Below are 13,883 nucleotides of genomic sequence, written 5' to 3' on the forward strand. Positions count from 1 at the left end.
CTGCCACAGTCACAGTGTATAAGGACAGCACTCTGCCTGCCACAGTCACAGTGTATAAGGACAGCACTGCCTGCCACAGTCATAGTGTATAAGGGACAGCACTGCCTGCCACAGTCACAGTGTATAAGGACAGCACTGTCTGCCACAGTCACAGTGTATAAGGACAGCACTGTCTGCCACAGTCACAGTGTATAAGGACAGCACTGTCTGCCACAGTCACAGTGTATAAGGACAGCACTCTGCCTGCCACAGTCACAGTGTATAAGGACAGCACTGTCTGCCACAGTCACAGTGTATAAGGACAGCACTGTCTGCCACAGTCACAGTGTATAAGGACAGCACTCTGCCTGCCACAGTCACAGTGTATAAGGACAGCACTGTCTGCCACAGTCACAGTGTATAAGGACAGCACTGTCTGCCACAGTCACAGTGTATAAGGGACAGCACTCTGCCTGCCACAGTCACAGTGTATAAGGACAGCACTGTCTGCCACAGTCACAGTATATAAGGACAGCACTGTCTGCCACAGTCACAGTATATAAGGACAGCACTCTGCCTGCCATAGTCATACCAGCACCTGTCACCATTCCTGTCCTGACACTTGTGTTTTTCACCCAGGTAACTGACCCTTCACCCTCTGCCCAGTGCAAACTTCTGCTTTTACCTTAAAGTAAATTTCTTAATGCTTTATTGTCAGCAAATGTTTGTACACCCGTCCAGGGTTATACACACTTTTCTCAGGCAAACAAGCAGGAGTATAAACGTCTGAGAAGTCCTGTGTTGGGGCTGAGAGAGCTCAGCAGTCAAGTGCACTGGTTGCTCTTGCACAGGACCAGGTTTGATTTCTCGCACCTCCTGGCAGCTCATCGCTGTCTAACTCTAGTTCTGTGGCATCTGTCTTAGTTAGGGTTTTATTGCTACGGAGACATAATATGACCATGGCAACTCTTAGAAGGAAAACATTGATTGGGGCTGGCTGGGTTTCAGAGGTTCAGTCCATTATCATCATGACTGGAAGCACGGTGGTGTGCAGGCAGACATGGTGGTGTAGAAGGAGCTGAGAGTCTCCATCTTGATCTGCAGGTAGCAGGAGACTGCGTGCCACACTGAGTGTAGCTTGAGCATAGGAGACCCGAAAGCAGCAGACATTCTGGTCTTCGCCCGTTCTGTCGCAATGCAAAGCCTCTGACCCACAGCAGTGACTGGTAGGGCATCTCCAGAGGTGCAATAGTGGGACTGAAATCTCGGAAGTAACCAACAACTTCTTTGGATATAAAGGAGGAGTTCATGCTTGGTACTGTAGACTGAGCCAACTGACTTCTGAGAGGTCAACTGAGAGGTCAACTGATCAACAACTGAGAGGTCACAGACCTTGAGCAGCTACCTCTGCATTATCCTATCCAGTGTACTTTAACTGTGTTCTAAACACTTTATACTCACAGGCAAGTGTACCTCTGACCCTTCATCAAAGCACCTTTCTGCAGCAAATGCAGAGTATTGTAGAGATTCAAAGGGGATCGAGATACAAGAAATAAGTGATTGTGGAGTGCCCTCCCCCTAGAGTATAGTCCCTGTGCCTAAGGCTCACTTATTCACTGTTATACCTTTGACTTATTTGTTAAGACAGAATCTCATTTTATTAACAAAGTTGGTCCCAAACTCCTGGGTATAAGGATTCTTCAGCCTGTATGTCCCAAGTAATAGTAGTGATAGCATATGTACCATGCACAGATCTCGTTGGCCTGCTTTGAAATGAAGACCTCAAGCTATCAGTCCTTTAGACTGAAGAACTTACTGGTTAATGATGGTTACTTATGTGGCATTAGGTCTATAAGAATAGCCCACAAGTGACCTGCAATTATGAGAGGTTAGAAACTCTGAAGTGCAGATGGCTTCTTATCAGAGGAAAACAGGCGTGCGTGAGACCATGGCCTCTGAAAGAGGAGCAGATGGCTTTCCAGGTCCTGCTCTGTAGTGAGCCCTTGGCAGATGCCATGCAGGGGGAGCTGCAGTGGACAAGGCTTCCTAGAGTCGGCCCACCATTTGCATGGCTGCAATGATGTACCTTGGAAAGACATGGCCTCAGGAGCTTCATCTCTGGATTGCTTCTTGCTGCTGCTGTATATTCTTATGTTTGTCATTGCTATATTCCTTATTTTTCGGACATAGTGTGATTGGACAACAAAAGATCCTTTCTGCCCATAGTATGTTATGATTGATTTGTGGGTATTAAACCATCCTATTGGACAGATTTCCTGCAGATCACATGAAGATTGGCTTTCATGAAGAAATAGTATTTTAATGAATTGTTGATTTTATAATTCCTGGTAATGATTTTACAGAATTCCTGATTTGATTCAAATAATTTTAAGAATTTACGATAATTGATAGAAAGTTTAAGGTTAGAATGAAAAATAGAATATACCTCCTCCTGTAAATAGTAAAGGCTGCGTGTGTTAGAAAAGGAGCTTTCATGTGTTACAAGCACGTAAATTTCACTAGAAAGGAAAATAGGCTTGGAAAAAATTAATGATCACAAAAGACATCCATTCTAGGTTAGGTTCAGGGATGACGCCACAGGTCTTGGTAGGCACCACGATAATTAAGAACAAGAAGTGGCTAATTCTATTATGTGTGTAAGAACAGAGAATGGATAATTAGCTACTTTAACTGTACAGGACTTCAAAAAATAAGTTATAAGATACATGGCCTGTTACTTGGCAAAATTCTTTTTAACCTCTGATATAAAAAACTATTGCTTTGAACTTATGAAATAAAAATAGATAACAGGTACATAACAGTTCCGGTCTCAACATATTAGATAAAGGGTGTGAACCTGTAGTGCTGTTCTGTAGTGCTTTTGAGTTAGTTTATACATATTACATATACCAAGATTACTTTTATATAGCTACCTACAGTGTAATTAAAATGTAAAGTGTTCCTTCTTTAAAAGGGGAACAAGAATACCCTTGGCAGGGAATAGGGAGACAAAGATTAAAACAGAGGCAGAAGGAACACCCATTCAGAGCCTGCCCCACATGTGGCCCATACATATACAGCCACCCAATTAGACAAGATGGATGAAGCAAAGAAGTGCAGGCTGACAGGAGCCGGATGTAGATCTCTCCTGAGAGACACAGCCAGAATACAGCAAATACATAGGTGAATGCCAGCAGCAAACCACCGAACTGAGAACGGGACCCCTGTTGAAGGAATCAGAGAAATGACTGGAAGAGCTTGAAGGGACTCGAGACCCCATATGAACAATAATGCCAAGCAACCAGAGCTTCCAGGGACTAAGCCACTACCCAAAGACTATACATGGACTGACCCTGGGCTCCAACCTCATAGGTAGCAATGAATAGCCTAGAAAAGAGCACCAGTGGAAGGGGAAGCCCTTGGTCCTGAACCCCCAGTGAACGTGATTGTTGGGGGGAGGGTGGTAATGGGGGGAGGATGGGGAGGGGAACACTCATATAGAAGGGGAGGGGGAGGGGTTAGGGGGATCTTGGCCAGGAAACTGGGAAAGGGAATAACATTCGAAATGTAAATAAGAAATATTCAAGTTAATAAAAAAAAAATGAAAAGTGTTTATCTTACAGAATACCTTTGTTCAGTTGAGTCTTTTCTCTTGTTTGTTTTAGAATTGGAATGACTACAATCACCAGGCTTTTGTCTGTGATCATCTGTCAGAGCTCCTCGAGCTGCTTCTAGATCCAGAACAGCTCACTGAGTCCTTCCACTCAACCCAGAGTAGTCTGCTCTCACGAGAAGCTGTCACGGCACTCAGCTTTCTCATTGAAGGCACCGTGAGCAGAACCAAGAAGGTCTACCCCCTTCATGAACTTGCACTGTGGCAACCACTGCACGCAGCAAATGGCTTCTCAAAGATCTCTAAGACTTTCTCTCTGTACAAGCTGGAAGCATGGTTGAGGGCCTGTTTGACTACAAATCCATTTGGTCTATCTGCTTGCCTCCAGTCTGGAAAGAAATTGGCTTGGGCTCATAAAGGTATTTAAAGAAAAATGCTTTACTTAATGTTAATTTGAACAACAGGGATACCTACTGTTGGCTGGTTTATGAATGGTCAGATGTCTTCTAGCCTGGTGCAGTGGCATATGCCTGCAATCTAGCACTTGGAAGACAGAGCAGAAGGATCACAGGAAAAAGGCCAAATTGGGCTACATAATGAAATTCTGTCTCTGCAGTGCAAACGTGGTACACAACAAACATGTAGGCAAAACACACATGACTATCAGATAAAAACAAAGGGGAAGGAAACCAAGTAAATATCTTAGTTAGGGTTCTATTGCTGTGAAGAGACGCCATGACCATGGCAACTCTTGTAAAGGAAAACACTCAGCTGGGGCTGGCTTACAGTTTCAGAGGTTTAGTCCATTATCATCATGGCGGGAAGCACGGCAGACACGGTTCTGGGGAAGGAGCTGAGAGTTCCACATCTTGATCTGCAGGTAGCAGGAAAAAACTGGCTTGAGCTTCTGAGACCTCAAAGCCCATCCCCTAGTGACACACTTCCTCCAACAAGGCTGCATCTCCTAATAGTGCCACTCGCTCTCTATGGGCCAAGCATTCAAGCACATGAGTCTGTGGGGGCCATTTCTATTCAAGCCACCACAGTATGTAAGCAAAAAACAAAAAAAACAAAAAAAACAAAAAAAAAAAAAAACAGTTCCCCTGTAAAAGAAGATCTGCATGTGCTTTGAACAGTGGAGCATTGCCGTCAGGTGTCCTGGATCTTTCGTTACATTCACAGAAGCTATGGCCCATCCTCTCCCAGTTCTCTCTTCCCTTTGCTGTCAGGTGCTTGCTTGAGGCTTTTTCATTTCCATTTAGTAGCAGAATTTGGCAAACTAGTAGACGACACCTTAGAGTTGGTGTAGGACAAGTGGCTTTTAGCTACATAGACACAAGCAAGGAATATATTTCCTTCTGTTCTAAATTAGCAATGGTATGAACAGTAACAAGAGACCAGTGTTGGCTGTGTCACTGTCTGTCCCTGGCAGTCCAGCTGTGGCTCACAGATAGGTTCTACTGCTGTAGACTTGTGGGCCCATGTGTAAGTTTCAAGAAAAGAACCAGGAAAACAGTTCACATATCTGTGCTACTAAACTAGGTGCCAGACCAAATTATTGAGAAAAAAAATATGTTGGCTCTGTTCCCACAATCTCTGACTTGCAAAGATAGTCCCAGAGAAAGCAATCACACACACACGCACACACACACGCACACACACACACACACACACACACACACACATTTTAAATAATTAGCTGGGCATGGTGTTGCATGCACTCAGCAGGCAGAGGCTGGTAGATATTTGAGTTTGAGGCCAGCCTGGTCTCTGAGAGTGAATTCTTGGACAGCCTGGTCTATATACTGAGACCCTGTCTCAAACCCTTCCCCCAAGAAAGTCGAATCTTTTTTAGGATTTTTTAGGACATGCCAGGGCGAGTCCTGAGTGTGCATCCTGCCATGGAGCAGCACCGCCAGAAAGAGGGAGGCACATCTTTTCATATTTTCATAGTACTGTAAAACAGAGCGATTGCTCACTATCTACCAAGCCTGAAGTCTTTTCTTTTTCTTTTTTTTTAAGTGATCCAGGAAGTCTATATCCAGCCCAGCCATTCTTCCACACATCAGAGTCTCCTTGAGATTGGGGGATCCTATAGACATGTAGGTGAAACTAAGTAACCCTCATAGAAAACACTTAGGCTTAAGGGAGCATTTTAACCTTGACAGGGTAGGCACTGTTAGGAAAAGTAACACTATTTAATCTCATAAGATTACATTAAAATTCTAATAGTTTGATGACAAACCAATATTTAAACTTTTTACTGTTGTTTTTCTACATAACCATGTATTGTATATGATACATGTGCAATTAAAAACTAAGTCTTTTAAAAGAAGAATTTTAGCATATTTGTGTATACTTTCCACGTGGACCAGTATGGATTGTCCTGTGGCTAGTGGGAGGTGCAGGCAGAGCACCGAGACTCAGGCATGCTGTGTCTGTAGGGACCCTGAGAGGGAAGATGGGTTCCCAGTAGTGATGCTTTTCGGAGAGAAGACATGAGCTCAAGTGAGAGTCCTGGATGATGCTGTTAGTAAGTTGAAAGGGATGGAGAATACTCAGTGTAGCATTTAGGAGGCCATTATGATTGAGGTGACAGTGGGGCATCCTGAGGAGGATCTGTCACTAGTGTAGGACCTTAGGCATGTTACTTAACGGGTAAATGAGAAAACACATCCTAGCTCTACCAGAAATCTTAGGCTATTATAGCTTTATATTTGTTAAAGATGATTTTGAAAGATTACAGATATATAGAAAAAGAACAGTAAACACTACTTTATCATTAACTCTTAAGTTTATTTCTTCACATGTAATGGACTGTAGGCAGGAGCACATGTAGACGTGTATAATCTCATGGTCACATGTTTTTTTTCTTTTTATTTGAAGCTGCATTATTTTTTGTGTTTTCTTATACAGTTGAAGGTGCGACCAAAAGAGCTAAGATTGCCTGCAATGCTCACATGGCCCCTCGGTCGCATCGCATCGTGGTTATGAGCCAGGTTTGCAATCAGACACTGGCCAAGAGCTCAGAAACTCTAGTAGGAGCACACGTCAGGGCTCATCGCTGCAACGAGTCTTTCATATATCTGCTCTCCCCCTTACGGTAAGCATAGGCTCCTAATATTTTGACATTTCCTTGGGACTGGGGTTTTTGTTTTGAGAAAGAATTTTATTCTAGCTAATTTTTTTCAGAAGAATTTAACTCATTTAAAATTTTTCAGGTCCATGACAATTGAAAAGTGCAGGAATAGTACCTTTGTGTTGGGTCCTGTGGAGACGGCTCTTCACCTACACGGCTGTGAGAATCTGAAAGTCATTGCTGTTTGCCATCGACTGTCCGTGTCTTCTACAATAGGCTGCACCTTTCACATTATGACCCCTTCACGCCCACTTATTCTCTCTGGAAACCAGACAGTAACTTTTGCCCCCTTTCATACCCATTACCCAATGCTAGAGGACCACATGGCCAGGACTGGCCTTGCTACAGTACCTAACTATTGGGATGACCCGATGGTTTTGGGCGGAGAAGGCACTGACACAAGGGTCTTCCAGCTCTTGCCTCCCTCTGAGTTCTATGTATTTGTCACTCCCTTTGAGATGGAAGGGGACACAGCAGAGATACCTGGGGGTCTCCCCCCTGCCTACCAGAAAGCACTGGCTCACAGAGAGCAGAGGATACATAACTGGCAGAAAACTGTGAAGGAGGCTCGTTTGACAAAGTGAGTGTTTTCTAGAGTCAGCGTTTTGCTATTTATGCAGAACTTGATGGGAAGACAAATTAATCTGGATACTTTATAGTATCCAGCCACACAAACTAAAATGACCTGTGCGTCCTTTCTCAGGGCTTGGACCCCAGGTTAGTATTGTAGATGCTGTGGCTAGAAGAAGGTAATGAGCAGGTAGGTATTCAGGTATTAGGCTCCTTCCTTGAAGAAGTTGAAATTGCTCCATGGCACAAGCCTGTGATCCCAGCAGCTACAGATTGAAACAGGAGGATCACAAATTCAAGGTTAGTGGGAGGTGCACAGTAAGGCTCACAATAAAAGTCAGCTTACACTTGGTTGGCAGAGGTAACACGTGCATGAATTAAAGCAATCTTGTCTAGAAAATGGTATGTGGTTCGGTCTTAAATGGCCTAGCTGTTAGCATCCTCTTACTGCTCTATACTGGTTACTGCCTAAGAGATTAGGGCTTTGGACTCCAACCTTATGTAAAATACAGATTTTCACGGTTCCCACTACACCACAGACTTACCTGTCACATTCTTGAAGGTGGCTTTCCCAAGGCTCACCTGTAGATTCTTGCTAGTTCTTATTACCTGCTCTCTTAATCCATGCTAAAGTGGGAGAAATAACAAAAGTGTCTTTTTTTAAAACTAGATTTGCAGAATAGAATACTGTGTTTCATTCTACTTAGGGGGCACAAAAGTGGCTTTTTAAAAATTACTTACAAGGGCTAACACATACAGCTGTGGGTATTGTATTATGCCCAGATTTTTATTTAAGGGGTATTGGGTCTTTGAACTCCAGAAGCCCGAGTCATGGCATGCAGCTTACACAGAGTCCACAGACATTGGTGCAAACAGCTAAGGAAGATGTGTCAAGGAGATAGAATTTCTAATGGGTCCTGAAGAAGGAGAAGTTTGGGTAGCAAGTGAGGACTAGTCTGAATATCTGAGAGGAGCGGAGGAACAGATATCTGAGAAGCAGAATCTAAGGCGGGATTCAGGGTGCAGCACGGTGGTCTCTAAGCTTGATAAGTGACCTGAGTCCCGTTATGCCATGTTTTCATGATCAGGCCCTGAACATCCCATTAGAATCCCACAGTAGAAGCCTTTCAGCATTTGCTTTACGCTGTGGGATGAAGTCCAGAAAGGAGTTTATTTACTCAGAAGCATCTGTAAGCCCCACAGCACACAGACTACTCACTGGAGGCCAAGAGCAGATTTAAATAGAACTTTGGGCTGGCAGATAGGCAGTCAGAGAGCCAATTGGAAGGGGAGACATCGTCTGGGTGAGAGCAGAGAGGACGGGCAGACGGAAGTGCCTGGACTGCAGGCCGGGCTCCGGGTGTAAGCTTGTGAAAAGGATTCTAAAAATTGATTCTCAGCTTTTAAGTTTTTATTAACCAGTTTCTTCTCAGCAGACCACTGGGAAGAACTTAAAATTACCCATGCTTGGAATAAGTAATCATTTTTGCAAATATGTTGGTGGACAAATTTCATTTGTTAGAGATTCTAAGAGGGGAAAAAGGAAATTCTACAGTACTAGAACATGGTGGCGATAACTCCTTTATCTCCATTTGAGCACAGGGCCAAGTTCTTGTAAATCTCAATCTGTGCTTCATATTGAAGTGTGTATACTGTGTGTGTACATCATACATGATACCGATATATATACAACACACACACACACACACACACACACACACACACACACACACCTTAGGTCAAAACAGTCACAACTTAGGCCTTAGTCGGGGATCCATGCAGAAGTACTACAGTTACCTGTGTAAACACTGGGTGTGGCTCTCACCTCATGGATCATGTCAGCAGGTTGGTGATCTCACTGTACTCAGAGCCTTCTGGGTAGGAAGTCGTCACTCTAGTATACAGTAAGGATGGAGATGTTCACGGGCTCACAGGCCGAGTACTTAGGATGTCCCAAGCACTGATCTGATCAGCTCTATGCTAACCCACTGATTATTTCTAATAGCTGTACCCAGGTGCAGATGAAGACTAGAGAACTAAGATTAAGTACTTTACTTAGTCACAAAGGATTCAAATACAGCCTTGTTGGCCTCGTTCCAGAGGTGCTTCTCTGTCTGTCCTTACTGTTTCTTTCAGTTACTATGATACCATATAATACAGTAATAAAGTGTATAAAAAGAGAGCTTTATTGAAAATTTACCTTTAGAACACTTGCTGTATAAATGTTTCCACTGTTTAAATGCCTAGACTCTCTTATACACGTGAAAGGCTTAGGGAGATTTGTAGAGTCTGGAATGTGGTGAGCAGTTATATAATGGTGCTAAACACTGAAAAAGTAGCTAGTGTAACTTTGGGGATAAATGTATACCTTAGCTTACACTAGGGTTACGTCCAGAGCAAAACTCAGTGTAAGCCAAAAATTCACTTACTGTACATAAGCCTCCAGCTGATTCTGCAGTGTGAGAGCGCCATAGAACATCCACTCTCCTGACCATTGGCTTGCAGGCCTTCTCTTCACAGCCGCTGCCCAGCATTAAAAAGAGTATCATTATTGCAGATTACCAGCCTGAAAACACATACACACACATGCGCACACACACGCACACATGCACACACATACACGCACCCACATGCACCCACACACGCACGCACACTTGAAGTAGAGTTCCTGCAGAGCAAACACATCAGCTTTATTCTGTCAAAGTTAAGCCATTAAGTTAAATGTGAGTTGAGAACTTTCTGTGTAGAAAGACAGAGACCAGATTGAAGGCAAACTGCCATTAAGATCCTGGTTCACATTGTGTGATTTGTGGAGAGCTGTGGGAAGCAAGGCCTTGCTGAAGGTTGAATGCATCTGCATTCAGGTAAAGTGGCTGCATGGTTGTAACTTAATAATTTATCTCTCAGACAGGTTGGGATGAGGCGGATCTAAAAGTGTCAGCAGCCACTCACCCAGGAGACAGGGCTTGCCAGTCATTGTTACGGCCTCACCACTGGACTTGAGTGAAATTGTGCAATTGGGGTTGTGGTGTTCCCTGTTCTTGCTTTGGACGGCAGTCATTGCAGCTAGCCCTGTCTGCTGTTGGTGTCCTGTGGATTCAGTGGAATTGTGTCCTGCCAGGCTGGTGCGAAAATTGTCCCCAGCTGTGGGGCTGCACTTGCCTTTCCTGCCTGCATCATGCTGTCAAGTTAGGGCCTCGATCGTTTCTGTTTGGTAGTCCATTCCACGTAATCCTGCTGCTTCTTTCTTCATCTCATGTGTCCTTCTGTTGAGGCTCACATTAGAGGGGCCTCTCTGTCCACTCCTTTTCCTACAGTGACACTCACAGTAATGCTGCGGTCTCAGCGGACACTGTTCTCCAAGCAGGGCTTTCCTCTGCACACACAGTTAGCTCCATGCCGTGTGCTTACCTTGCTTCTTTCCTGTCTTCTACAAGGGCTTGTAGTTGACAGGGACACAAACACTGAGATCACAATCCACCGAGCTGCACAGAAGGACAGCTTTTCCCTATGCATTTATTCCCGTCAGTCAGAACACTGTCTCATTCATTTTGTCCTCAGTAAGAACATGCAATGTACCAGGCTTTGGACATCGTGTGTCACTGTGCCTTGAACCTACTGAGAACTGGAGGGTAACTGCATGGTCATTTAGTTGTGTTGAGATTTTAGGGAGGTGTGGGAGTGAAATCTGCTGGGCTTAGTCTCCTTACATTTTTTTGCTCTTAATCACAACTTCAGGGAGCAGAGGAAGCAGTTCCAGGTCCTCGTGGAGAACAAGTTCTATGAGTGGTTGGTTAGTACAGGACATCGACAGCAGCTGGACAGCCTCGTCCCACCTCCAGCAGCCTCCAACCAAGTGGCCAAAAAGGACCTCACATGGAGCCATGGGTAGGCATTTAGAACACGGGCACTTGCAGGACTATCGGGAACTCTGATGGCACACAAAACAGAGAAGAGCGCACAGTGTGTTATGTTCTTGTCAGTGTTCTCTTCTGCTCCCGCCCACGGGTAGACACTTACCCACATAGTTTTTTGATGAGAAAGCTTAAATATTCAAGTGGTGCCTATTTCAGAAATTTGGGCAAATATAATGGCCAAGTTTTACCTTTCTTTGCGATTCGTATACCATCAAAAATTTACCATTTTCCTCACTAATTGTGTTTTTGTTTTTTAATATTTTATTTTTAATTATGGGATGTGTGTGTGTATGTGGGTGTGTATACCTGAGCGAGTGTGCCCAGAGAAGGTCAAAGGTCAGCTCCTGTGAGCTGGACTTTGAGGTGGTTGTGAGCTTTGGTGCTGGAAATTGAACCCAAGTCCTCTGGGAAAGCAGTGTGTGTCTTAACTGCTGGGCCTCTCTCCAGCCCAGGCATTAAGTTCTACTCCTCCTCTCTAGTGCATCTTTTTCCTGTCTCCTAAAACTAGTAACACTGGTCATTAATAATCATACATAGAGCATTATTAATAAGTTAGTTAAGATTCATCCAAAGAAATAGCTTATTACTGAACACTAGAAGACAGCCATGAATTAACTATGCAGAAGAGAATATAGAGATAAATTTGCTGAGAATTACTTAATCTAAATGCTATTTTTATCATATTTTAAAAGATTTTTCAGAAAACGTGTATGAGTGGGTTGCCTTCATGTATGTCTGTGCACCACATGTATGCCTAGTATCTGAGGAACAGAGAGGACATCAGTCTCCTGGGACTGGAGTAACAGACAGTTGTAAGCCATCATTTGGTGCGTGGAATCGAACTTGAGTCTTCTCCAAGAGCAACAAGTGCTCTTAACTGCTGAACCAACTCCCCAGCCCACAAACTGTTTTTCAGACACACCAGAAGAGGGCATCAGATCCCATTACAGATGGTTGTGAGCCACCAAGTGGTTGCTGGGAATTGAACTCAGGACCTCTGGAAGGGTAGTCAGTGCTCTAACCACTGAGTCATCTCTCCAGCCCCCACAAACTGTTTTTAAAATAGAAAATAACTTGCTGCTTTCAAGTTTTCGAAGACTAAAAGTAAAACGTATAGGGAAAATAGAGAAATGGAAGTGCTCGCTTACACACAGAGATGCTCACATACACACAGAGATGCTCGCTGACACCCAGAGATGCTCACTGACACACAGAGATGCTCGCTTACACACTGAGATGCTCACTTACACACAGAGATGCTCACTTACACACAGAGATGCTCACATACACACAGACATGCTCACATACACACAGAGATGCTAGCTGACACACAGAGATGCTCACATACACACAGAGATGCTCGCTGACACCCAGAGATGCTCGCTTACACACTGAGATGCTCACTTACACACTGAGATGCTCGCTGACACACTGAGATGCTCACTTACACACAGAGATGCTCACTTACACACAGAGATGCTCGCTGACACACAGAGATGCTTGCTTACACACTGAGATGCTCACTTACACACAGAGATGCTCGCTGACACACAGAGATGCTCGCTGACACACAGAGATGCTCACATACATACTGAGATGCTCGCTGACACACAGAGATGCTCACATACACACAGAGATGCTCGCTGACACCCAGAGATGCTCGCTGACACACAGAGATGCTCGCTTACACACAGAGATGCTCGCTGACACACAGAGATGCTACTTACACACAGAGATGCTCGCTGACACACAGAGATGCTCGCTGACACACAGAGATGCTCGCTGACACACAGAGATGCTCGCTGACACACAGAGATGCTCACATACATACTGAGATGCTCACTTACACACAGAGATGCTCACTTACACACAGAGATGCTCGCTGACACACAGAGATGCTACTTACACACAGAGATGCTCGCTGACACACAGAGATGCTCGCTGACACACAGAGATGCTCACTTACACACTGAGATGCTCACTTACACAGAGATGCTCACATACACACAGAGATGCTCGCTGACACACAGAGATGCTACTTACACACAGAGATGCTCGCTGACACACAGAGATGCTCGCTGACACACAGAGATGCTTGCTTACACATAGATGCTCGCTTACACAGAGATGCTCGCTGACACACAGAGATGCTTGCTTACACACTGAGATGCTCACTTACACACAGAGATGCTCACTTACACACAGAGATGCTCGCTGACACACAGAGATGCTACTTACACACAGAGATGCTCGCTGACACACAGAGATGCTCGCTGACACACAGAGATGCTCGCTGACACCCAGAGATGCTCACTGACACACAGAGATGCTCGCTTACACACTGAGATGCTCACTTACACACAGAGATGCTCACTTACACACAGAGATGCTCACATACACACAGACATGCTCACATACACACAGAGATGCTAGCTGACACACAGAGATGCTCACATACACACAGAGATGCTCGCTGACACCCAGAGATGCTCGCTTACACACTGAGATGCTCACTTACACACTGAGATGCTCGCTGACACACTGAGATGCTCACTTACACACAGAGATGCTCACTTACACACAGAGATGCTCGCTGACACACAGAGATGCTTGCTTACACACTGAGATGCTCACTTACACACAGAGATGCTCGCTGACACACAGA

The 13,883-nt window shown here is 44.5% G+C and overlaps 1 protein-coding gene across 4 annotated transcripts in view; it reads left to right on the plus strand.

The window, feature by feature from the left end:
* Positions 1-13,883, plus strand: part of Tbccd1 (TBCC domain containing 1) — a 37,173-nt gene that overhangs the window by 20,549 nt on the left and 2,741 nt on the right. For 3 of the 4 annotated variants that reach the window (XM_006248545.5, NM_001012016.1, XM_039088289.2), the window contains 4 exons: positions 3,645-4,011; positions 6,509-6,695; positions 6,814-7,311; positions 11,040-11,189. In XM_006248545.5, the coding sequence (XP_006248607.1) occupies positions 3,645-4,011; positions 6,509-6,695; positions 6,814-7,311; positions 11,040-11,189 (1,202 nt within the window). The remainder of the gene's footprint in view (positions 1-3,644; positions 4,012-6,508; positions 6,696-6,813; positions 7,312-11,039; positions 11,190-13,883) is intronic. The other variant, XM_039088290.2, reaches the window with a different exon arrangement.

Source organism: Rattus norvegicus, chromosome 11, assembly GCF_036323735.1.
Source record: "Rattus norvegicus strain BN/NHsdMcwi chromosome 11, GRCr8, whole genome shotgun sequence".
Classification (NCBI taxonomy): domain Eukaryota; kingdom Metazoa; phylum Chordata; class Mammalia; order Rodentia; family Muridae; genus Rattus; species Rattus norvegicus.